This window comes from Emys orbicularis, chromosome 20 (assembly GCF_028017835.1).
Source record: "Emys orbicularis isolate rEmyOrb1 chromosome 20, rEmyOrb1.hap1, whole genome shotgun sequence".
Classification (NCBI taxonomy): Eukaryota; Metazoa; Chordata; order Testudines; family Emydidae; genus Emys; species Emys orbicularis.
In genome coordinates, this window is record NC_088702.1 from 14,909,793 (window position 1) to 14,935,654 (window position 25,862).

The following is a 25,862-nucleotide window of genomic DNA, read 5'->3' on the forward strand; positions in this document are numbered from 1 at the left end:
CGTCGTCCCAAGAAGGGAGTGCCTATAATGTCCAAGACCAGGACGCTGATGGTGCAAGCCAGGGACAGGACGAGACACATGATCCCGACCAGGGTCCTCCTCAATGGACCTTCTGGACCCCTTGGGCATATCACCAAGCCCAAGGTGGTCCCTCAGGTGCCTCTCGCTCGGCTCATTTGGAACCTAGGGTGCCTGAGGCAACGGTTAGCCGTCCTGCCCAGATACCATCAGAAACAACGGCTTTACCACCTGAGCAGGCCGATGTCCCTCCAGTCGTGGACCTTGGACAACCGGACCCGCCCCAACCTGACCTTCACCAGGACCCACTGGTCCAGGGACTGTCGTCCTCATCTTCGCCTGACGAGGCTGTGGCAGGCACGTCCTCCTCTGGCCCTCCACTCATAGACCTACGTGCTCACCAGGACCTCGTTCATAGGGTGGCACAGAACATGAATCTGCAGATGGAGGAGGTGGCAGAGATTGAGGACCCAGTTGTGGACATCTTGTCAGCTGATGCCCCCACCTGGGTAGCTTTGCCCTTTATTAAAACTATCCAGGCCAATGCCAATACTATCTGGCAGTCCCCTGCGTCCATCCCTCGCACAGCGCGGGGGGTGGAAAGAAAATACATGGTGCCAGCCAAAGACTACGAGTACTTGTATGTGCACCCCCAACCTTGCTCCCTCATGGTACAATCCGTAAACGAGAGGGAAAGACATGGCCAGCAAGCGCCCGCCCCTAAATCCAAGGACGCCAGGCGCCTGGATTTATTCGGGCGCAAGATTTACTCCTCTGGTGGACTACAGCTCAGGATAGCTAACCAGCAAGCCCTCCTGAGCCGGTATAATTATAACACCTGGAACTCGATGGGGAAATTCAAAGAGCTGGTTCCCCATGAGTCCAAGGAAGAGTTTGGGGCCTTGCTCGAAGAGGGCAAGAAGGTGGCAAGGACATCTCTGCAGGCGTCTTTAGACGCAGCGGACTCGGCTGCTAGAACTCTAGCCTCAGGGGTAGCCATGCGACGTATTTCCTGGCTGCAAGTGTCCGGCCTCCCACCGGAACTGCAGCAGACTACAGGACCTTCCCTTTGAAGGACAAGGTCTCTTCTCGGAAAAGACTGATCCCAGACTGCAAAGTTTGAAGGATAGCCGGGCCACCATGCGCTCATTGGGCATGCATACCCCAGTGACACAACATAGGCCCTTCCAGCCCCAACCGCAGCGCACTTACCCCAACCCTCGACCACGACAAGACCCTCCTAGAAGGCGTGGTTGCGGCACTAGGAGGCGTCAACCTGGTCCGCAATCAGGCCAGAATCAGGGCTCCCCGAGACCACCAGCGGGGCCCAGACAAAACTTTTGAAGCTGTGCTCGAGGACGGAGCACCAGTCTCCTCCCAGGATCCTTCCCTACCTTTCTCCAACCGCCTCTCCTGTTTCCTCCCTGCGTGGTCCCACATAACGTCAGATCGCTGGGTCCTTCGCACGGTGGAAACAGGATACCATCTTCAGTTTGTTTCGCCCCCCCCCACCCACTTCCTAAGGTGGTGTCTGCCTTCCATGTCAACCAAGACATCTTCCTTCCGGTCTTCTTTCTGAAGCCCCACGCTTCGCGACGGGAACAGCAGCTACATTCCCTAGACGTTCGCAGGGCTCTCGCCTTTTATATCGAATGAACTAAGCCCTTTAGAAAGACATCCCAGCTGTTTGTAGCAGTGGCAGACCGGATGAAAGGTCTCCCGGTCTCCTCGCAGCGAATTTCGTCTTGGATTACATCTTGCATCCGTGCATGTTATGACTTGGCGGGTGTCCCAACTACCCGGCTCACTGCCCATTCTACTCGGGCTCAAGAGTCGTCCTCCGCCTTTCTGGCTCATGTGCCCATACAGGAAATCTGCAGGGCAGCGACTTGGTCATCCGTACATACCTTCGCTTCCCACTATGCTATAGTGCAACAGTCCAGGGATGACGCAGCGTTTGGTTCAGCGGTTCTTCGATCCGCAACATCTAACTCCGACCCCACCGCCTAGGTAAGGCTTGGGAATCACCTAATTGGAATCGATATGAGCAAGCACTCGAAGAAGAAAAGACGGTTACTCACCTTTGTAACTGTTGTTCTTCGAGATGTGTTGCTCATATCCATTCCAAACCCGCCCTCCTTCCCCACTGTCGGAGTAGCCGGCAAGAAGGAACTGAGGGGGCGCCTGGTAGGCAGGGGCATATATCGAGCGCCATAACGGCGCCACTCCAGGGGGCGCCTCAGCCAACCCACCGAGAGTTGCTAGGGTAAAAATCTTCCGACGATCGTGCACGCGGTGCGCGCACACCTAATTGGAATGGATATGAGCAACACATCTTGAAGAACAACAGTTACAAAGGTGAGTAACCGTCTTTTCCTAATATCCAACCTAGACCTCCCCCACTGCAACTTGAGACCATTGCTCCTTGTTCTGTCATCTGCCACCACTGAGAACAGCCGAGCTCCATCCTCTTTGGAACCCCCATTCAGGTAGTTGAAGGCTGCTATCAAATCCCCCCTCACTCTTCTCTTCTGCAGACTAAATAACCCCAGTTCCCTCAGCCTCGCCTCGTAAGTCATGTGCTCCAGCCCCCTGATCATTTTCATTGCCCTCCACTGGACTCTCTCCAATTTGTTCACATCCTTTCTGTAGTGGGGGGCCCAAAACTGGATGCAATACTCCAGATGTGACCTCACCAGTGCCGAATAGAGGGGACATATGCACTTAAGCACATGAATAACTTTAAGCGTGTGTATAGCCTCATTGATTTCAATGGAACTACTCACATGGTTAAGTTCTTTACTGGATTGGGACTGTAACTTGCAGCAAGCCCAGTTCTGTTGACTATCATGGACTTGCCATCCGCTCAGCATGCAATAGGGTGGGTAAGCTGGTTCTGCGTGAAGGTTGTGCTCATGACCAGTCTGGCTCTCCCATGCTATTATTATTGTTTTTAACTGATAACCCACAGCTTTGCCACTGATGTTTATTGTTTTATGGTAAGTCTAAATATAGGTGGGCAAGTGTTTGTGTTGTTGTGATGTTCCCCTGGTGTTATTTGGACCAGTGATCTGCTAGGTCACTCCAATCCTCAACTCTGGGAGCCAGCCTTACCCTGCTCTGCTGTGAGAACCCCCATTCCTGAGCTGTTCATGCACAGCCTCTAGCATGTAAGCTGCTTGGATTGTGCAACTGAATGACACTAGCCAATATCTCCAGTCCCAGACACAACCCTAGGAACCTCCATCTTGCAGTGTCCAGTTATGCCCGCTAGATGCTGCAAGCTTATATGAATTCATCAATCTAACAAAGAAATTGATATGTACCAGGCTTGTTATCCCAAGGGGAGTCTCTGACATGCTTCAAACCAAATGCACTGCTTCAGGTAGAATAAACAAACAAATTTATTAACTACAAAAGATAGATTTTACATGATTATAAGTCAAAGCACAACAAGTCGGATTTGGTCAAATGAAATAAAGGCAAAATGCATTCTAAGCTGATCTTAACACTTTCAGTGCCCTTATAAATGTAGATGCTTCTCACCAAAGTCTGACTGGTTGCCCTTCAGCCAGGCTCTCCCCTTTCATCAGTGCTTCTGTCGCTTGGTGGTGATGTCTGTAGATGGAGGTGGAAGAAAGAGGAGGAGCATGGCAAACGTCTCTCCCTTTTATCATGTTCTTTCTTCCCTCTTGGCTTCCCCCCCCCACACACACACACCTTTCAGGGTCAGGTGAGCTTTACCTCATCATAGTCCCTGACTGACCAAGGGAAGGGGGGTGACTCACTCGATAGTCCCACAGATCCTTTGTTGCTGTCTAGGCCGGTGTCCTTTGTTCCTGTGAGGCTGGGCTGGGTTTGTCCTGATGAGGTATGAACTGCCCCTCTGTTCCTGGAGAGTTTTGCCTGGGCTTGTTTTAAGCCATGAGGATACATTTTCAGCCTCATAACTCTATACATGAAATTACAACCTATAAGATTACTATAATAACAATTATTATAACATCACTATAACAACAATGCTCAGTGCATCATGAGCCTTCATCATACAATCATATTATAAGGATGAACATGGGGCTGCAGGGTGTTTCCCCGAGATTCAGAGTGTCATAGTTGTGTTGGGAAATTTTGGAAGGTGGTGAAAGAGGAGTGTTTGCTATGATGACGAGCTATGTGTTTGGGGTTATCATGTGCTGGCTGTGTTGTCGTGTTGGTGGTTGTGTTAATTTGTATCAGGGGGACTGGACTGAAGAATTTTGTGTTGAATTGTGTGGGTGACAAATGAGGGGTGTGTGTCTGGGGGATCATGTTTGGGGATTTTGTGTTGATTTGTTTGGGCATGTGGACTGCGTTGGCGAGTTTGTGTTAAATTGCATGGGTGGTGAATCAATCTTTAAAGAACTGTGGGGCAGTCTCCCTTATATCGCTGACTCATTACAACCAATGAAATTGTTGAGTACAAACTAGGTATAGAGTAAGGGTGGTGATTGGTTGAGATACCTCTAAATCACAATGGTCTAGGACTCTTGGCATGGCATAGGTACATGCCTTAATGCTTTATTATATATAGATGATGATTATGATTATTTATACTACTGTAGCACTTAGAAGCCTAGATACTGGACTTGAGTTCCCTGCCATGTTGTTATGACCAACATGTTTTCTTTCAGATGCCTGCAAAGCTCGGAAATGCCGGACCAAAGAGACATGCCAGACTGAGGATGGCCACACATCATGTATTCCTGACTACATGGGAACCTGCTTGGGCTCAGGGGACATGCACTACCAAACTTTTGATGGTCTGAAGTTTGACTTCCAGGGCACCTGCACCTACACCCTGGCCAAATACTGTAGGAGTGACGCTACCCTGGAGCCTTTCACCATTGATGAGAAGAACGCCAATAGGGGGAGCCAGGATATCTCCTTTCTGCGAGTGACCAACGTCTACATCTATGGGTACAACATCTCCATCTACAAGAGGGAAGTTGGCAAAGTCCGGGTGAGTCTCCCAGCTCAGGGCTCTGGCACTTTTCGACCTACAAAGCACAGTACTTTTGTGTAGTGTCTCACATAAACAGAATCCCAAACAGATGCCGTCAGCTGAATATGTCACGTGAGCAATACAAGTACATAAATACATCTGCTCTGTATGATCTGTATGTTTGAAAACCTTATCATAGATAGAGAGATAGAGATCAAAAACAAGACTTTGTGGCTAGATCGATAGCTATTTCCGATAGGTAGAATCTACATAGAGATATAGGGAATTCTGGAAACAGATACTGTAGGTAGATAGTGAAGCTAGATAAATACTGTGTTTATTCAGGGACTTTGGATTGATTTCAGTTGTTCTTCTTGAATAAGGAATGAGTAAAAAGTGATTAAGGATTTGACCATTATTTTACTTGCTGCTGGTTAGAGTGACAATGAATAACAGCCAAAATGAATGGTGAGACTGCATTTGGAGTAATTGCAAGTGAGGATGAAAGAAGAATAATGCCCTTCATGTTCCTCCCCTCCTGTCTGTCTCTAGCTAAACGGTGTGATCACCAGTCTCCCGGTGACGCTGAAAGACGGTAAAATCAGACTGTACCAGAAAGCCCTCAGCACTGTCATGCAGACGGACGTTGGCCTCCGGGTGGGATACAACAAGAACTGGCATCTGGAAATCACCCTCCCCAGCAGCTATTATGGTGCCATGTGCGGTCTTTGTGGGAACTTCAACCAGAACCCAGAAGACGACATGATGTCCTCCGACGGCATCAAAGTCTCCGCCATCGTGGACTGGGTTGCCAGTTGGAAAGTCCAAGACCGGGACCCCTTTTGCTGGCATTCCTGCCAAGAGAACTGCCTGACATGTGATGAGAGCAAGAGAGATCTGTATGGGGATGACAGTCACTGTGGGGTGATCAGTAAAGTAGCGGGAGGACCCTTCAGAGAGTGTCACTCCACGGTGAGCCCCGAAAATGTCTTTGACAACTGCATCTATGACGTGTGTCTGAATGAGGGGAACAAGACCATTCTCTGTGTTGTGCTGGAGACCTACGCCGACACCTGCGGGGACCATGGAGTCACTGTCTATGACTGGAGGACACCGTCCAGCTGTGATGAATCTGGAAGTTGGTATTCTGACGAAACAGGTGGCAATGGGACTAATCTGACAGTTTCCCCTGTTGATGGAGGAGATGGTGAGTGACCTGTGTATGGGGATGGGAATATCCAGGTTCCTGGGGCACTGGTGTTTGCACAGAGTTTTAGGGTAGATCTCCCCATATTCTGTAGGATTTCCTTTGTTTGGTTAAGTGTACCCTAGTAGTCTCCCCTCGAAGAACTCTCAAGCCTGAAAAAATGAGACAGGTAGCTTATCTGCAATTTGGCTATAAGTGCAATGTATCTAGCAAGCAGGCAATGGTGTAGTTCAGTGTCTATGGGCCATAGGAGTCTGTGGAACATTTCTAGTGGTCTTCAGAGTGAAACAGGATAAGAACAAAGCTGTGCAAGATCCAGGCGTTAGGAGGGGAGACCCAGGAGATTAACTTTTTCTCCCATTGAAATACGTGGGAGTCAAAGGTGCTTACAACTCTCAGAATTTAACCCCTAGCACGTGTGGCTCCCACTGACAGGCCTGCCGACAGCAATTCCGGGCCCCAGGGCAGCTGCTCTGCTGGGCGTGCTCTTCCGGCACGGCCAGGACTTCCACATGCCCGCCTGGCTGCCTTCGCTGCCGTAGGTACCACCCCCTGCGCGCCTAGGAGCCCTGAGGCCCACCTCGGTGATTTGAAAGGACCCGGGGCTCCTGGCTGCTACCGCAGCAACGCCTGGGGCCCCCTGGCCCTTTTAAATCGCCCGGGCCCTGGGCAATGCTCCCTTCCCCCCTGCGCCTTCAGCGGGCCTGCTCACTGATATATGGACTGAAATGCCACTCCCAAAGGAGTCAGTGGGAATTAGCCAATTACTTCAGTGCCACAGCAATGGGTTATTGAGGGTGTGCTGGATCAGAACCAGGGGCATTTAAGCTCACGCATAACTTTAAACATGTGAGTAACCTCATTGGTTTCAGTGGAGCTGCTCACACAGTTGAGTGTTTAGCTGGACTGGGACCAGAGCTTGCAGCAAGCCAAGTTCTGTTGAGTATCCTCAGCATGCCTTGGTTGGTTCAGTTGGTTCTGCATGAATGCTCTGCCCATGGCAGATCTTGCTTCCCTAGATCTTGCAGATCTAGGCACTTGACTTGAGTCCCCCACTCTGTTGATGTGACTGGGCTTTCTCCTTTCAGAAACCTGCAATGCCCTGAAATGCCGAACCAAGGAGACATGCAAGACAGAGGATGGCCACGCGACATGTGTTCCTGACTATGTGGGAACTTGCTGGGGCTGGGGGAACCCGCATTATCACACCTTTGATGGCCTGACGTTTGACTTCCAGGGCACCTGCACCTACACCATTGCCAAGTACTGTGGCCACGACCGCTCCCTGGAGCACTTTACCATCGATGAGAAGAATGATAACAGGGGCAGCCAGGCCATCTCCTTTCTACGAGTGACCAACATCTATGTCTATGGGTACAACATCTCCATCTACAAGAGGGAAGTTGGCAAAGTCCGGGTAAGTCTCTGATTTCAGGACTGCACCTTTTGGACTTATAACCTACAGTGATTTGTCATAGTCTCTATCCCTCACAAATGGTATCATAGAATCAGGGGATGTGAGAAAGACACAGGCAAATGGGAAGAAAGATGTTTTCAGGTGACGTTTCTAACCTGGACAAGGTGGGGCTGTTGTTTCAGGTGTTAGAAGATGCATGGGAGAAGGCTCTCCCTCTTATATAAGGGACAGAGAAAGAAAGGAACAAGGAGTACTTGTGGCACCTTAGAGACTAACCAATTTATTTGAGCATAAGCTTTCGTGGGCTAAAATCCACTTCATCGGATGCATGCAGTGGAAAATACAGTAGGAAGATATATATACACAGAGAACATGAAAAAATGGGTGTTGCCATACCAACTGTAACGAGAGTAACGAGAGTGAACAATTAGGTGAGCTATTATCAGCAGGAGAAAAAAAACGTTTGTAGTGATAATCAGGATGGCCCATTTCCAACAGTTGACAAGAAGGTGAGAGTAACAGTGGGGGGGGGGGGTGGAATTAGCATGGGGAAACAGTTTTTACTTTGTATAATGACCCATGCTAATTTCCCCCCCCCCACACACTGTTACTCACATCTTCTTGTCAACAGTTGGAAATGCATAGAATCACCCCCCCCCCCAGCATCAGGGAGCCCTGGGCCGCTGCTAGCTGCAGCAGGACCTGGGCTGCCCCACCCCAGGCGAAACGTCGCCCCGCGCTGCCCCACCCACCCCCCCCAGCAGCAGTCTTCAGGAGTGCCCCCCTCCCAGCAGGTAAGATTTAGTCACAGGTATTTTTTATAAAAGTCATGGACAGGTCAGGGGGCCGTGACTTTTTGTTTATTGCCCGTGATCTATCCATGACTTTTACTAAAAATACCCGTGACTAAAACGTAGCCTTACTCATCTGACTTGCATTCCATCCCTTTGATCATCTTTGTTGCTCGCCTCTGGATCCTTTCCAGTTTCTCTACATCCTTTCTATACAGCAGTGACCAAAATTGGATGCAGTACTCCAGCTGAGGCCTAACCAGTGCCAAGTAGAGCGATATATCACCTCCCATGACTCTGTTAATGCAACCTAAATTGCATTTGTACACGCCATGATTCACTGTTGCAAAAAAAAGCAAACATTCTAGGATGTATTAGCAGAAGTGTTGTAAGCAAGACACAAGAAGTAATTCTTAGGCCTTGTCTACACTGGCAAGTTACTGCGCAGTAAATCAGCTTTGAGCGGTGTAACTCCCAAGGTGTACACACGGCCAAGCCACTTAGTGCGCAGAAACAGCTCAGTTGCAGCATTGCAAAAAACCACCTTGACGAGAGTCGTCAGCCTTAAAGCGCAGAGGCTCCAGCGCTGTATTGGCAGTGTAAACACATCACAGCGCAGAAAGCAATCGATTGGCCTCCAGAAGTGTCCCAGAATCCTTCAAGTGTTTGCTCTGTTCATTGTTTTGAACTTGGCTGCCCTGGAGACATGCGCCCCTCCCCTTTCAGAGCTCCCTTTCTGACAGCCCTTGTGTGCTGTGCTGATCTGCTCGGAGACACAAAAAAACATTAATATGGAATGCTCGTGCTGTTGAACACAGAGGCAGGTGTGTGTGTGAGAGAGAGAGATTTCTGTGCACAGAGCTGGGGAGGGAGGCAGGGGCTGATGTCGGGGTTCCCCCCTCTCCCTGCCTCAGGACTGGTTGCTTCCTGCTGCTGTTTGAACTTACAAGACAGCATGCTGACACACTCTCTGTCCCCCAAAACACACTGTCTCTCATAGGCGCCAACTTTCTCCAGCGCCGATGGGTGCTCACGCCCCCCCCCCCCCGGCCCTGCCCCGACTCCATCCTTTCCCCGCCCCTGCCCCACCCCCATTCGAACCTCTTCCCCAAAGTCCCCTCCCCAACTCCGCCCCCTCCCTGCCCCTATTGGACCCCTTCCCCAAATCCCCGCCCCGGCCCCACCTCTTCCCCGAGCACACCGCGTTCCCCCTCCTCCACCCTCCCTCCCAGCCGTGCAAAACAGCTGTTTTGCGGTGCAAGCGCTGGGACCTAGGCGGAAAAAGCGGGCACGCGGCACACTCAAGGGAGGAGGTGGAGCGGAGGTAGAGGTGACCTGGGCAGGGGGGCATGGAGCTGCCCCATGGGTGGTCCAGCCCCGGAGCACCCACAGAGTCGGTGCCTATGCTGTCTCTTCCCCCTCCATACACACATACACACACACACACTCCCTGTCACACATCTGCCCCGCCTCCCTTCAGTTGAAAAGCAGCTGGCAATGTAGTAGGATGCCCATGGAGCAATGGGATTGGGAAACCTGCATCATGTGATGCTGTGCCTGCCCCATGAGGCATTGCAAACCCTTCCCAAAGCATTCTGCGGCCAGTTGCACAGTGGGATAGCTACCACAATGCACTGCTGTCTTTGCCGTTGCAAGAGCTGCTAATATGGATGCGCTTCACAGTCACAAGGAGCACAGTGTGGACATGCAACAGTGGATTAATTCTAGCACTTTAATAAAAGTGGTATAACTTGTTGTGCAGAAACTTGCCAGTGTAGACATACCCTTACACTCTACTCCGCATTGATTAGGACTCAACTGGAGTATTGTGTCCACTTCTGGGTGCCACATTTCAGGAAAGATGTGGACAAATTGGAGAAAGTCCAGAGAAAAGCAACAAACATAATTAAAGGTCTAGAAAACATGACCTATGAGGGAAGATGTAAAAAATTGGATGTGTTTAGTCTGGAGAAGAGAAGACTGGGGGGAGGGGGGCATGGTAACAGTTTTCAAGTACATAAAAGGCTTTTAAAAGGAGGAGGGAGATAAATTGTTCTCGTTAACATCTGAAGATAGGACAAGAAGCAATGGGTTTAAACAAGGGTGGTTTAGGTTGGACATTAGGAAAAACTTCCTGTCAGGGTGATTAAGTACCGGAATAAATTGCCTAGGGAGGTTGTGGAATCTCCATCATTAGAGATTTTTAAGAGCAGGTTAGAGAAACACCTCTCAGGGATAGTCTAGATAATACTTAGTCCTGCCATGAGTGCAGGGGATGGGATTAGATGACCTTCGAGATCCCTTCTAGTCCTATGATTCTATAATTCTATGTGGGGGAAGCACTTTTGCCACACAGGGATTAATAATAGCTAGTATTGTCTCTGAAGTGTTATCCATGGGCTTTACAGTTGATGCTCTGATCCGCTTAGTAGGGGCAGTGGAGTTTACACCATTGGGGGTCATCGTTTTAGGCTCTCTGCAGACTCAGGTAGATGTTGCCAAACTAGTCACACTTGGGGCACATTTGGAAGGTTTTCCTTGCAGCCATAAAGGCCAAAAAATATTTTAAACAAACAATTAAATAAATAAATAAAAATGAAAGCTTAGATTCTGGAGATTCCCAATGTGTCATGTGGGCCATGCAAATATATCAGATGGGTTGTATATTAGATACCTCTAGATAATTAGATATTATAGATAGATACTGGGGTGGGTAAATAATATAGCTAGATAATGTGGACAGAGAAATCAGTGGGTGGGTGGATTGATTGATGGATGGATGGATGGTTAAATTCTGTAGGTGACTAGTCAATATAGCTAGGTAGTGTGGATGGATAGATAGGCATAGAGAATTCTGCAGACAGACAGATACTGTATGTAGATATTGTAGATAGATAAGTACTGTATACAGAATTCTAAAAATGTAGGGCCAGAAAGCACCTCAAGAGGTCATCTAAGTCCATCTCCCCGGGCTGAGGCAATATTAAGTATAGCTAGACCATCCTTGACAGGTGTTTGTCGAACCTGTTCTTAATATATTCAGGCCAACTCGCATTGATTTCACTGGCTCTTCCTGAGTAAGGAATGGATAAAAAGTGATGGCTATTAATCAGGATGAACAGGGATGGTGTCCCTAGCCTCTGTTTGCCAGAAACTGGGAATGGGCGACAGGGGATGGAGCACTTGATGATTACCTGTTCTGTTCATTCTCTCCGGGGCACCTGACAGGGGCTATATTGGCCACTGTTTTAAGACAGGATACTGGGCTAGATGGACCTTTGGTCTGACCCAGTATGACCGTTCTTATGTTCTTATGATGAAGGATTTGGCCCCTTATTGTACATGCCACTGGTTAGAGTGACAATGAGGTACAGTCGAAATGAGTGGTGAGATGACATATGCAATAAGAACAAGTTAGGATGAAAGAGCAATAACACCCCATCCTGTCCTTGTCTCTAGCTAAACGGCGTGATCACCAGTCTCCCAGTGACACTGTCAGATGGTAAAATCAGAGTGTATCAGAGCGGCTTCCGCGCCATCCTGCAGACGGACTTTGGTCTCCAGGTGGCATACAACTGGGACTGGCATCTGGTGATCACCCTCCCCAGCAGCTATTATGGGGCCACGTGTGGCCTATGTGGGAGCTTCAACCAGAACCCTGAAGATGACATGACGTCAGCCAGCGGCACCAAAGTCTCCTCCATCGTGGGCTGGGCTGCCAGTTGGAAAGTCCAAGACCGGGATCCTTTTTGCTGGGATTCCTGCCAAGAGAACTGCCTGACATGTGATGAGAGCACAAGGGAGCTGTACAGGGGCGACAGTCACTGTGGGTTGATCAGCAAAGCACCGGGAGGGCCCTTCAGAGAGTGTCACTCCAGAGTGAACTCCAGTGAGTTCTTCAATGGTTGCACCTATGACGTGTGTCTGAACAGGGGCGCTACGAGAATCTTGTGCCAGGCGCTGGAGGCCTACGCAGCAACCTGCAGAGACCACGGGGTCACCGTCCATGACTGGAGGATGCCATCTGGCTGTGGTGAGTCTGACACGGGTATGTTCGGGCTAGTCAGTAGAGAAGCCTGGATGTTTTTCATTCCACCGGAGTTTTGAGGAAAAGTGCCATTCTTGTCAAATTCAAAATGTTTAGAAAAAAGTTCAGATTTTGACAAAATTTAATTTCAAAAAGTGAGACAAAGCATGTCAATAACATTTCAGAATGGAGCGTTTCAATTTTTCATTTTGAAACGACTTTTGACAACAAAACTAATTATTTTTAGATATATAAAACATTTTTTAAAGTTTTATAAGATTGAAATCAGAAAGTAGTGTTTTGATTTTATCAAAATAAAACGCTTCAATCGACCTGCAACAATGTCTGGGACAGGAATTTCATTTCCGTTCCCTTTCGGAACAGAAGAAAATCCAAAATCTTGGTATTTCCCATGAAATGTTAAATCTGGTTTCAGCTCAGTTCCAGTAGCCCATCTGGTCACTCTGTTGGTGGAAAGGATGGTGAATGACCTAAGCATAGGGTTGTGAATGCCTGGGTTTCTTGGGCATAGGGATCAACTGAATGACTCTGAGCACCACCTATTGAGCTCCCTACTCTGCTCCTTGCAGTACAACGCCGCCTAGTGTCACCCTTGGGAATTGGAGTCAGCACGGATTCCAAGGAGTGACCATCCCCTACTGCGTCTTCCACCCCACTCCCTGAAGCACAGTGCCCACTAGCGCAACAATGGGGCATTGGAGTCAGCACGGACTCAAGTGGAGAGCACCTCCTAATCATATCCGGCTCCTTTGTTTGCAGAACAGCGCCCCCTAGCGCCACACTGTGCCATTAAGGTCAGCACTAACTCAAAGGAGAGTACTCTTATTGAGCATTCCCTGCAGATCCTAAGTGTTCTTTATACCCAAGAGCTGACCCTGATTGACTCATGGCCTGTGAGATTTGGATGCAGACATATATGGCTTTTTGGTTCCTGAATGCAGAAGTTAATTCCACCATCCTTTTCCTTTTGGCTGTTTCATGCAGGGTGGATAACGCACTGCGTGTAAGAATTTGTATGTAGCTCTCACTGCGTTTAGGCAGGTTGTTTCATTCATTTCCTGTATTTTTAAATCTCCCCTTTCCAACCCTGTCCCAGCCCTGCCCTGCCCTGAGAACAGCCACTATGAGGCCTGTGGGAACGCCTGCCCGGCCAGCTGCTCTGACCGAACTGCCCCCTCCTCCTGCCGGGAGCCCTGCGTGGAGACCTGCCAATGTAATGATGGTTACGTCCTCAGCACTGATAAGTGCGTCCCCCTGGAGAGCTGCGGCTGTGACTACAACAGCCACTACTACAAACTCAGTGAGGAGTTCTGGGCCGATGAGAACTGCCACTCTCGGTGCAGGTGTGACTCCAGCCTGGGCACAGTGGTTTGCAGGAAGACCAGTTGCAAGGCCAAAGAAAAATGCTCCGTGGTCAATGGGGTCCGTGGCTGCCATGCAATCAGCTACTCCACCTGCATAGGTACTGGAGACCCTCACTACACCACCTTTGATGGGAAGAAGTATGATTTCATCGGCACCTGCATCTACCAGTTTGCGGCTCTCTGCTCCGAGGACCCCACACTCACCCCATTCAGTGTCAAAGTGGAGAACAACAACCGAGGCAGTAAGGCCGTGTCCTTCACCAAAACAGTGACTTTAGATGTCTACAACATGACCATCAGTTTGAGCCAGGAGCATCCACGCAAGATCCAGGTAGGGACCCAGGATCACTGGGGAATGCAGGAAGTCATTTCAATGATCTCTTGTCTGGGCTCTATGTTGTCTTCTTAGCTCTGGGAGGGAGTGGGGTCTAGTGGTTGGAGCAGGGGGTGGGAATCAGGACTCCTGGATTCCATCCCTGGCTCTGTGAGGGAAGTGGGGTCCAGTGGTTGGAGCGGGGGGCTGGGAGCCAGGACTCCTAGGTTCCATCACAGCTGTGGGGACTAGAAGGTTAGAGCAGACGGTGCTAAGAACTAAAGCTCCAGCATTCTACTCCTGGGAAGTGGTTTGAGCTGGGATTCAGACACTTAGGATTTTATTCCTCTCTCTGCCCCGGACTGGCTTAATAACCTAGGGCAAGTCGCTTCCTATCTTTGTACCTCTATGAGCAGGTCTACACTTAAAACACTGCACCGATGCAACTGCACCACTGTAGCACTTCGTGAAGATGCTACTACGTTGATGGGAGATCTTCTCCTGTCGGCATAGGTATTCCACCTCCCCAAGAGGCAGTGGCTATGTTGATAGGAGAAGTCCTCCCATCGACATAGCATTGTCTACACTGGGGTTAGGTCAGTGTAACTGCGTTGCTCAGGGGGTGGATTTTTCACACACCAGAGCAACGTAGTTATACCAATGTAAGATTACAGGGTAGACCTGGCCTATTTCCCCAACTCTAAAGGGGGTAATAAGATCTTTTCACTTCACAGGGCTGTTGTGAGTAGAGCTAGGCAAATAACTGGTTCTTTTATACACTGCCAGTTCTGAAAATATTGACAAAAATTCTGTTCCACTTGAAAGGAAACTTTTTGTTTTGTTTCCGGGCAATAAAAAAACAAGGAAATGACGGGCTAGGTTCATGCAGTCGCCAGCGGTGCTAATGACTCCCTTTAGGCCAGTGGGTGAGCAATCACCTGGGATGTGGAAGACCTGGATTCCATTCCGCCTTCTGCCTGAATTGGAGAAGGAATTTGAATTTGCTGGAGAGTCCCCTAGCTACTGGACTATGGGATATTCTGGGGCAGGGCTACGCTTAAAATTTAAATCAATCTAAGCTATATCTTTCAGGGGTGTGAAAAATCCCCCCCCCCCCCGAGCACTGTAGTTAAGCCAACCTAACCCCTGGTGTAGACACAGCTAGGTTGACAGAAGAATTCTTCCATCTACTTAGCTATCGCTGCTCAGGGAGGTGGATTACCTACCTCCATTGGAAAAACCCCTTCCATCAACGTAGGACATGTCTGGACCTTGACACGTCAGCAGCACATAGCATCCGTAGTGTTGATATGCCCTCAATCTCTCCTGTTGAAGCTGTTCCACTTTGTATAAAATACTTAACTAGTCCCTGGCCCAGAGAGCAAGAATAAGAATGATTCTATACCTGTCTGTTAAGCACTCAGCTGGGGCAGGGGGGAGACCCACATTCAAATTCCTGCTCTATTGACTAGTTAGTTATACAAAGTAGAACAGCTTCAACAGTAGGTACTAAATGTGAGACCGAAGTTCAATCCTGCTCTGTATCAGGCAGTGGGGGGAACTGAACCCAGGTCTGCCACATCCCGGGTGAGTGTCCTAATGACTGGGCTAAAGGTTATAAAGGAAACTGCTCCTGCATATGGCCCCTTGTGCATCCAGCCTGATTTTTTTTTCCATCACAACTATCCCTCCAATTTTTATCAAATATAGAAATAGTTTCTGGTCAACAAAAACTGAATTTATGAGCAAGTACATTATTTGTGTGAGATTTTTCACCCAGCTCTAGTCTTTAATGCTTTAACTGAGCAGCACTCCTTGGATAGAAGGAGCTTTAGAAAAGGAAAGGGCTATAGTAAGGGCCAATGGGATGAAATATTAATGCACTAGGTTACCCTCCATCCAATTCAGAAATATAAATTCTGGAGCCAGACCATCCATGGCTGCTCCGTGGAAATGGAATTATTTCATGTTGAGTGCACTGAGTGAAGTCCTTGACAGTCTCTACTGTATGTTTTCCAGATCAATGGTGTCTTTGTGGCCCTGCCCTTCTCCCATCAGCACAAGTTCAAGGCCTACATCAGTGGAGTCCATGGCTTTATCCAGACTAATTTCGACCTGAGAGTGAGCTTCGACTGGTACAGCTACGCCAGGGTCATCATACCCAATACGTACGCCAACGCTGTCTGCGGCCTCTGTGGCAATGCCAATCAGGACCCCAGCGACGATCTGACCATGAAGGATGGAACTCAGACATCTGATGAGATTCAGTTTGCTGACAGCTGGAAGGTGGGGGAGGTCCCAGGGTGCTCGTCTAGTTGCACCGGGGACTGCTCAGTCTGCAGTGAGGCTCAGAAACAACCCTATAAGGGAGACCAGTACTGTGGGGTCCTCACCCAACAGAACGGGCCATTCAGATGGTGCCACGGGGCTATCGACCCAGCTCCCTTCTTTGATGATTGTCTCTTTGACACCTGCCAATACAAGGGTCACCAGGACACACTGTGCAGCGCAATCAGCACCTACGTCACATCCTGCCAGGCCAGGGGCATCCAGATAGGGCAGTGGAGATCGCCCTCATTCTGCAGTAAGTGTCGCCTGCGGGACTCTGCTTTAGGGACTGGCTACTGCACATGTGCGCCAGCGCCCTCTGCAGGGTGGGGTCAGAATTGTTCACCCACCCAGTTCTGAGTTTTAATTTACAGTGTGCGATAGCTTTGTTACAGATTCTAGCCCTAGACATTTCCAACATGCAATTAAAATTTTAGTCCCTGAAATATTTTTTTCATTCTGTATCATGTTACTTAATGTCTAGATGTCCTGTAAACTTTCTCTTAGAGCTCATCTTTTCTGTTCCTGGTGTTTTCATGGCTTGTCTACACTTACAGAGCTGCAGCTTCACAGATGCAGCTGTGCCACTGTAGCACTTAGTGAAGACGCAACCTATGCCAATAGGAGAGCTTCTCCCATTGGCGTAGTTAATCCACCTCCTTGATAGACGGTAGCTATGGCAATGGGACAAGCCCTCCTGTCGCCATAGCACTGTCTACACCAGGAGTTCGGTCAGTATAACTGTGTGGGTGTGGATTTTCCACATCCCTGAGTGATGTACTTATACTGACATAAGTCTGTAGTGTAGATCAAGCCTTACACTTTGCCTTTCCAGAGTAAACTGAATTAATACTTTGGCATTTAGAGAAGTAGAAACATTTTATAACATTCATTAAGTCTTGTAAGTCACTGTGAGATAGGTAAGTATTGTTATCCCCATTTGATCGGCTGGGAAAATTAGGAAAACAGCTGGCAAATTATTTGGCCAAGGGGGTCCTCCATAAATAGGTAGCAGAGCTAGAAAAAGATCCCAGGAGTTCGGAGCCCCCCTGCTTGCAACATAATGCATGAATGCAGACTCCCACTATTCTAGTCAAGAGGTGACCCTTTATCCAACAGATGGGAATAGAACCCAAGAGTCCTGATGGCCACTCCCCTAATTTAATCACTAGACTATACTTTTCCCAGAGATGAAACTAGGACCAGGAGTCCTGATTCCCAGTCCCCTGCTCTAACCATATCCTAATGGATGTGAAAAGAAAGAGACTTTCAACAACATTGACCAAGATGATTTCTTAGTTCAACCACATTTCTCCTCACACAGAAATTCAAATTCTCTCTGAATTCTTTTTCTTCAGGACCCACCTGCCCCCTTAACTCTCACTACGAACTCTGTGGAATTAGCTGCCCTTCCAACTGCAACGACCTGTGGGCTCTAGATCAGTGTGACAAACCCTGTGCTGAAGGGTGTTTCTGTGATGCTGGATTCACCCTGAGTGGTGACAAGTGCATCCCTGTCGCACAGTGTGGCTGTGTGCACCAGGCCATGTATTACAAGAAGGGAGAGGAGTTCTACCCCAGCGCCTCCTGCCAGGAACGCTGCCTTTGCAAAGACAATGGGGTCGTTGCGTGCCAGAAGGCCTCCTGTGGAGCCAATGAGGAGTGCAGGGTGGAGAACGGAGTCCTGGGCTGCCATGCCACGGGCTATGGAACATGCGTCGCATCTGGCGGATCTCACTACATCTCCTTTGACGGACGGGCCTTTGACTTCCAGGGCTCCTGCACTTACACCTTAGCCAAGGTCTGCAGCAGAGACTCTGGACTGGAGAACTTCTCCGTGGTGGTGGAGAATGAGAGCCCTGGAGGTGGCCACATGGCTGTGACAAGGACGGTGGTGGTCTCCCTACATGATTACACCATCGCCATGGAGAGTGGGAGGAAGTGGAAGATTGTGGTAAGTCCCTGTTTGCGATTAGACTTACCTAGTGCTAATGGTGTGTGTGTGTGTGTGTGTGTGTGTGTGTGTGTATAACCAGGACACCACTGCTGAGTCCCCACTAGTGACGGGTGAATTTCCCTCTCATTGGCACAGGTGGGTGGTGAGCTCTACACCCTCCCACTCACTACGGATGATGGGAAACTTTGGATCAACCAAGAGGGGAACAACATCATTGTCCAATCAGCCTCTGGTCTCAAAGTCTTTTACGACACTGCCTCCTACCTCCTACTGTCCGTCCCCAGCACCTATAAGGGACATGTGTGCGGCTTGTGTGGCAACTTTAACGATGACAAGAACGATGATCTCCTGCTGCCCGGTGTGAAGAGTACCCAGAATGTGGATGAATTTGTCGCCTCCTGGAAGGTGCCTGTTGATGGTGCCACATGCTCTGATGGCTGTGGTGAGAAGTGCCCCATCTGTGATGCAGCCCAGACAGCGCCGTACCAGACTGAGAGCTCCTGTGGGCTGATCCCGGCCACCTCAGGTCCCTTCAGAGACTGTCACTCGATAGTCAGTCCTGTTGAGTACTTCAACCACTGTCTCTATGACATGTGTGCCACCAACGGAAGGGGAGAGACTCTCTGCCGGAGCCTGCAGGCCTATGTGGCTGCGTGCCAGGCAGCTGGGGCCAAGATCGAGACCTGGAGAACGGCCTCCTTCTGCCGTAAGTCTACAGGACAATCTACAATCTGTACTTCATTAACCCATAGCTGCTGTGGTTCTTGTGCTGTCCAACCTCCACAATGCATCTCAGACTTCTAGGCTAAGTAGGAGCTTCTGTTTATTTAGGTGGGAGACCTCACCTTAACTTGGCTTTCTGTCTGTGATGGTCGTAATTTTTCTTCTGTCCCTCCAGCCTTCGCCTGCCCGGCTAACAGCCACTACGAGCTGTGTACCAGATCCTGCGATTTCACCTGTGCCAGCTTGTTTGCCCCTGCCCAATGCACCGGGAAGTGCTTTGAAGGCTGCTGGTGTGATCCAGAATATGTGTCCAATGGGGAGGCATGCGTCTCCATGGACAGGTGTGGCTGTGTGCACAACGGATGCTACATCAAGGTGGGTGCTGGGTTATTTGTCCATCTGTTCTCCCAGACTCTGCCATTCTCCTCTGGCAATGGGATTCTCAATGGGGGTTAGAGTGCCTGTAGAGTGGCATGTCCTGTATCCTACTATGCGGCTATACCTAAAACCTATAGCCAAATCCTGCCCTCAGGGTCACCCATGCGGCTTCCACTGCAGTCAATGGCAGCTGTGCATACAAAACATGGGGCCCATCATTTCTATTACAGGGATCATAGAATCATAGAATATCAGGGTTGGACGAGACCTCAAGAGGTCATCTAGTCCAACCCCCTGCTCAAAGCAGGACCAACACCAACTAAATCATCCCAGCCAGGGCTTTGTCAAGCCAGGCCTTAAAAACCTCTAAGGATGGAGATTCCACCACCTCCCTAGGTAACCCATTCCAGTGCTTCACCACCCTCCTAGTGAAATATTTTTTCCTAATATCCAACTTAGACCTCCCGCACTGCAACTTGGGACCATTGCTTCTTGTTCTGCCATCTGCCACCACTGAGAACAGGGATGGTTTTCTATATTCCAGGACAGGCCTTTGGAATAACCAAAGCAAAAGCTGCTCCCAGAAGATCTTTTCCCAGCTTTACGCTGAACTCAGAGCATCCTGTGGAGGTGTCAGGTCTTTGAGAGTTTCATTGGTTCTGTGTAATTGCCCATGCAGGGCAGACTTGATCAACGATGCTCACAGTTTATGGACCTCACTAAGCAGCCTCGGTGGCTTGATCTAAGGAACTGCCCGGTAACCTGGGATATAATGTGACTCCCAGAAGGTTCTGAGCATGGGCTCCGATCAGACAGGTATCCAGATAGCCAGGTATTGAGATGAAGTTTGTTTGCAGGAGATTGTAAAACAGAGCTGGAAGGAAATACCATGAGGGAATGAAACTGTCCAGCATGTTGGAGACTGAGCAAGTGTAAAGTAGGGAAGTGTCTAGGGAATGGGAAACGGGCCATTCCCCTCCAGGGGGCCTAACCCTGATCCAGACCCAGACTAGGGGGACTGACTGGCTTAGGGGTACAGGGGATGGGACACAGGGCCTTGCTCTTCTAGGGGTGCCAGCTCTGAGCCAGGCCCAGGTCAGAGGGACTGCCTGGCTTAGTGGGTTGGGGAAATGGGACACAGGTCTTTTCTCCTCTAGGGGCATCTGACTCTGATACAGCCCAGGGTGGGAGGATTGGTTGGCTTAGGTGGGTGGGGAATGCGAGTTGGGGCCTTTCCCCTCCAGGGGACCAGCTCCGATCCAGCCTTAGTTCAGGGGGGCAGCGAGTGGAATATGAGGCTCTTCCCCTCCAGTCTGGTTCCTGGGAAACAAGAGCATTGACTGTGTGTAAAGAAAATTGTTGGTGGGACTAAACCTAATTTCTGGTTGGCAAATCTGCCTTTCACATGAAAATCAACACTGCAGCCGCCCCCCTTGTTGTCAGACCTTGGGCAGGGGATGTTGCTAGGTGTTGGGGCTTGATGTTATTAGACCTCAGTAAGGTCAATCCCATACCTTGCTTTCTTTATCGCTGCTGTATCCACCTGCTCTTTCTCTCTGTGATCAGCCTTGCTAAGCTATTGCTTCTGGAAGGTCCTTGACGTCTTCTCTCTATTGATCCTCTCATGGCGGGGCTTTCCTATAGCTCTATACATTGCTGCTTCCAGTCCCTCCTGCCGAGGTGTGATTCCCTTTGTGTTCACTTAACAAAGTTGCTTGTCTGGGTATTTCCCTGAAGGCCGGGGAGAGCCTTGTGTCCAGCAACTGCTCCGAGAATTGCACCTGCCACGCTTCAGGCGAGGTCATCTGTGAGGAAACAAACTGTACCGAAGAGGAGAAATGCATGCTCAGGAATGGGGTGCGCAGCTGCGTGAAGCAGGTGGGCCGGTGCACGCTGGCCCCAGGAATATGGTTCACCTCCTTTGATGGTGTCGAGAGGGAAGTCCTCCTTGACGGGGCCTACGAGGTGTCTTCCCTCTGTGAAGGGGTCGACCTCCCCTGGTTCCGGATGGTGGTCAGTGTGTTCAGAGAAGGTGGCTTGGCCATTCCTGATGGCATCTCCGTTTTCTTCGGCGAGGATCTTATCCATGTCAATAAGAAAAAGGAGATTTGGGTAAGAGGAGGCTGGGTTAGCACACCCTAAACCAAGGGGGAGGGGCAAAAATCTGGGGGAGGGGGTGAGTCACTATTAAGATCCCTGCTTTATTGAAGGGAAGTGATCTGCCCAAAGTCATACGGTGAGTCAGTGACTGAGTTGGGAATAGAGTGCAGGACTCCTGTTAGGACCCTGCTCTAACCTCTAGACCCAGGGATAGATCCCAGGAGTCCTGGCTCCCAGCTCACCCCTATTAGACCCCACTTCTCTCTTAGAGCCACAGATCGAACCCAGAAGTTCTGACTCCCAGCCCCCCACTCAAACCCACTAGACCCTATTCCCTTCCAAGAGCAAGAACCCAGGAGTCCTGGTTCCCAGCTCACTCCTGCTCTAATCCACTAGACCCAACTCCCCTTCCAGGGGTGGGACTAAAACCCATGCGTTCTGAATTTTAGCCCACTCATCTAGCCAGTGAATTAAGCACCACACAGAGCTGGGAGACCCTAACCTCCTCCTCTAATGGTGAGCTTGTGCTGCCACCAATAGCAAGGCTGTTCCTGACATGCCAGCAGTCTCACCTGCAGTAGCTGTAAGAAGCTGTGGTGAGCAAAAGACCTTCACCAGGGTATTTAACCATGCAACCACTGGGATGAATGTTAACAGAATGTTGACACTCACCTTTGTAAACCGTGTGAGATCTGTAGATCAGGATGATGATGATGATTTGAGTAGATCTAGTCCTGGTCCCAGCCAGAAACAAGGATGAAAAATGCATATCTGTGTTATGGGCAGGATTTTTGACATATCATTTTTTGGACAAAAAATGCCTGTTCGTTGAACCCAAAACTTTTTGTGAAACAGGCTTGGGTTTGACGAAGCTCCTAAGTGGGAAAAAAACTCTGAAAAAGGATTTTCCCACATGCTCAAAACGAAACATTTCAATATTTTCAAAATGAAAAATTCTGGTTTTCCATTTCAGTATAACTTTGTGTTTCAAATTTTAAACGAATTAGTCTAAAAACAAAGTTAAAAGGAAAAAGTCAAAATAGAAATGACACAACTTTACTGAAATGAAACATTTTGATTGGCCCGAAACAAAGAAGCAAAAATTCAGATTTTTGGTTTGCGAAGTTTTTGAAGACTTCCCGTACTGATTCAGGACGAGAAAAAATTTCAAACTCTCAAAAACTTGTGGCAATACTGGAAAACCATTCCACCCCCCTCCAGCTCTAATCTGTGTATTTACAGACCTTAAAACAAACCTGCTTTGAGTTTGGTTCTAATGACTGAAGAAATATGTTCTGAGGGAGCTTGATATTCTCTGTATCAGTTATTATTATTATTTCTATTAAAGTAGGGGGGTGGGAAACTGGGAATCAGGACACCCAAATATGGCAGCACAACGGGGCCCAACTGTGATCAGGCCCCATTATGCCGGGTGCTGCCCAGGCACACAGCGAGAGACAGTCCCTGCCCACCTGAGATCAGGGCCCCGTTGTGCCGGGTGCTGCCCAGACACACAGCGAGAGACAGTCCCTGCCCACCTGAGATCAGGGCCCCATTATGCCGGGTGCTGCCCAGACACACAGCAAGAGACCTGAGAGTCCCTACCCACCTGAGATCAGGGTCTCTATCACACAGAGCATACAACTAAATAGACACAAAGGGAGATAAAGGATACATGGACCAACGTCACACAGGAAGTCAGTAACAGAGCCATGGACAGAACCCAGGTTTCCTGAGAACCAGTCGAATACTTGTTCTGGGCTGGATCTCCCTGCCTCAGTTGACTGATGGCCCCAATTTATTGCCCTTCACAGTCAATATGATTAGATCTGACCCACATTTCTTCTGACTGAAAATGAAGCATTAGGCTGTAAGCTCGTTGGGATGAAGACTGTGCTTTTGGTCTGTGTTTGTACAGCACTTGGCACAAAGAGGTCCTGAACCACCCCTGGGATTCCGGGGGCTGTTGCAATAGAAATAATGCCACTAATTACAGAAACGTGAGCTAACGAAGACCTTGTTAGCGTAAGAAAAAGGAGAGATGATTCCCTTAGTCACACCATGCAATGAGGAGAAGACGAATTGGAAAGAGAGAGGCTCATCTCCCAGAGTGGAGGGGCAGAGCCTGCTCTCAGTTACATCAGTCTCAATCCAGAGTTACTCCCCTGACTGCAATGGATTTACTCGGGTTTTACACTTGTTTGAGAGCAAAATCTGACCTAGCGACTCCAGACCCCATTGCCTTGTACTGGGGTCCATAGACTATCTCTGTCTCACTCCCTCCCATGGTGCCCAGCTTTTCTCTGACCTCCTTCTCTGTGCCTTCCAGGTGAGAGGGCACCAAAGGCAGCTCCCAGTGAACGTATCCAGAACCTTGTCTGTAAGTGAGTCTCAGGGCACCATCATGATTGTTCAGGGCTCTAGAATAAAGATTCTGTTCAGCCTGAGCGGGGAGGTGACAGTGACAGTCAGCGAGAGCCTGGCTAACAAGCTGTGTGCACCTTGCGGGAACTTCAACGGCGACATCTCCGATGACCTGCGGCTGCCCAGCGGGCAGGTTGTGGGGAACATCACGGACATGTTTGAAGCTTGGAGGGCGCGAAACCTCTCAAGAAGGTAAGTGGCTCTTCAAAGGGCTGCTTTAGACAGCCTGGCTATTCACTCTCCACAGGTGTGATCATGTGGTTGGCTTGGTTCATAGATTCCCTACATTCCGAGGCCAAGAGGGGCCATTGTGATCATCTAGTCCTGCCACCTGTGTAACACAGGCCAGAGACCTGCCTCGAAAGAATTCCTGTTGGAGCAGATCTTTTAGAAAAGCATCCAGGCTTGATTACAGAATGCTCAGTGCTGGAGGATCTACGATTGTTTTTTGGATGAAAAAAGTCAAAAATGTTCAAGGAAAGCTGATGCTCTCCTTGAAAATGATCATTTAAAATGAAACCCCAGTTGGTTGTCTGTTGGCACGACAGCTTTGACATCAAAATTTCAACCAGTCCTACAAAATTGCACTTCCTCCTGTTGGCCCTGTAGATCCAATGCGGCCCTGAAAGAGTGAGATGGTCCTGTTTTTGTTCCAACCACTTACGCCTGTGCAACCCCCCTGTATCCAATAGGGTTGAGCAGGTTCCCTGAAGGTGAACCTGTACTGCTGGTGTAATCCCCACACCTCCTGGGTGTGGTGTTCTGTCCCATCTAGTGGCATCAAGACCACTTAGAGAGAGATTAATGAGTCTGCTCTACCGCCTTAGCTAAGGGCCATATGGCTTTTAGCTAATGCAGTAGAAGCTAATGCACTAAGCTCCAGAGATCCCAGGTTTGATTCCGCCCACCGAGGACAGGGGTCTGTCGGTGTTATGCTGGCATTGGTGCCTAAGAAGGAAAGACCCCAGATTGACTCTTAGGGTATGTCTACACTGCAATCAGGTGTGATTGCAGCTCGTTTACGTGTACCTGAGCTGGCTTGGATCGACTTAGCTTGCTAAAAATGGCAGTGACTGTAAAAATAGCCTGGACTAACTGCTCGAGCACCTATCTAGGGTCAGAGACAGGCTAATGGTCAGGCAGCTAGCCGGTGCCACCACCCTGATCAAAGCTAGCTCAGATAGCCCTACCCATGCTGCAGTCACCCCTCCTGATTGAAGTGTAGACATACCCTTGAATCCCAGAAGACACTTTCAGGGCTGGCAGCTAGGAACCCCCCGCCCCCACCCAGCACCTGTGATATGGAAACCACTGACCATGGCTACCTGCAGTACCACTTTTGTTGGAGTAAAGACATTGGCTCTGATTCTGTTCTGTGCCACCTTTGCTCTGCTTCTGCTTCAGCCCCTGGCATAAATTAGAGCAGCCACGGGCTGCTTTGGTTTATAACAGGGCTGCTTCACAGCCTGGATCAGCCCAGTATTGCTGCAGGGCCGCAGACTGTGAAGACTACCCCTCTCGCCCTGTGACCCATACACTGGGACTTATGAGGTGGACAGCACAGGTCTGCCCCTGCCAGCCTTACACTGCTCCTTTCCTGGGGCAATTCTTCTTGTGTCATCTTTATGGCCCCAGAGCGAGGTGCGGGGCTGGGGCAGATGCTCTCAGTCATTGTAAGGACTCTGGGGTTCTCGATGATACCAGTGTCAGTGGAGTTCACTGGATTTCATTCCAGTTTGCTGGAGGGAGCCTCATCCAATATTTTGAGGTGGTTGGATGAAAAGTGCTGTCAATCTCAATCCACTCTGTGACC

General features: G+C 49.4%; 2 protein-coding genes across 2 annotated transcripts in view; both read left to right on the top strand.

Moving 5' to 3' along the window:
* The window catches only part of LOC135892661 (IgGFc-binding protein-like), a 108,467-nt gene extending 107,376 nt beyond the window's left edge, over window positions 1-1,091 (top strand). Inside the window, exon 35 of the mRNA XM_065420456.1 lies at window positions 188-1,091. Coding sequence (XP_065276528.1) covers window positions 188-1,091 — 904 coding nt within the window. The remainder of the gene's footprint in view (window positions 1-187) is intronic.
* Window positions 1,092-4,768: 3,677 nt separating this feature from the next.
* Window positions 4,769-24,683, top strand: LOC135892662 (IgGFc-binding protein-like). Its single transcript, XM_065420457.1, has 12 exons — window positions 4,769-5,017; window positions 5,552-6,206; window positions 7,295-7,623; window positions 11,874-12,447; window positions 13,559-14,157; window positions 16,159-16,723; window positions 17,826-18,421; window positions 18,560-19,130; window positions 19,323-19,533; window positions 21,274-21,637; window positions 23,955-24,241; window positions 24,659-24,683. Exons 1-12 carry the CDS (start codon window positions 4,769-4,771, stop codon window positions 24,681-24,683), a joined length of 5,025 nt encoding a protein of 1,674 aa, XP_065276529.1.
* The last annotated feature ends 1,179 nt before the right edge of the window (window positions 24,684-25,862 follow it).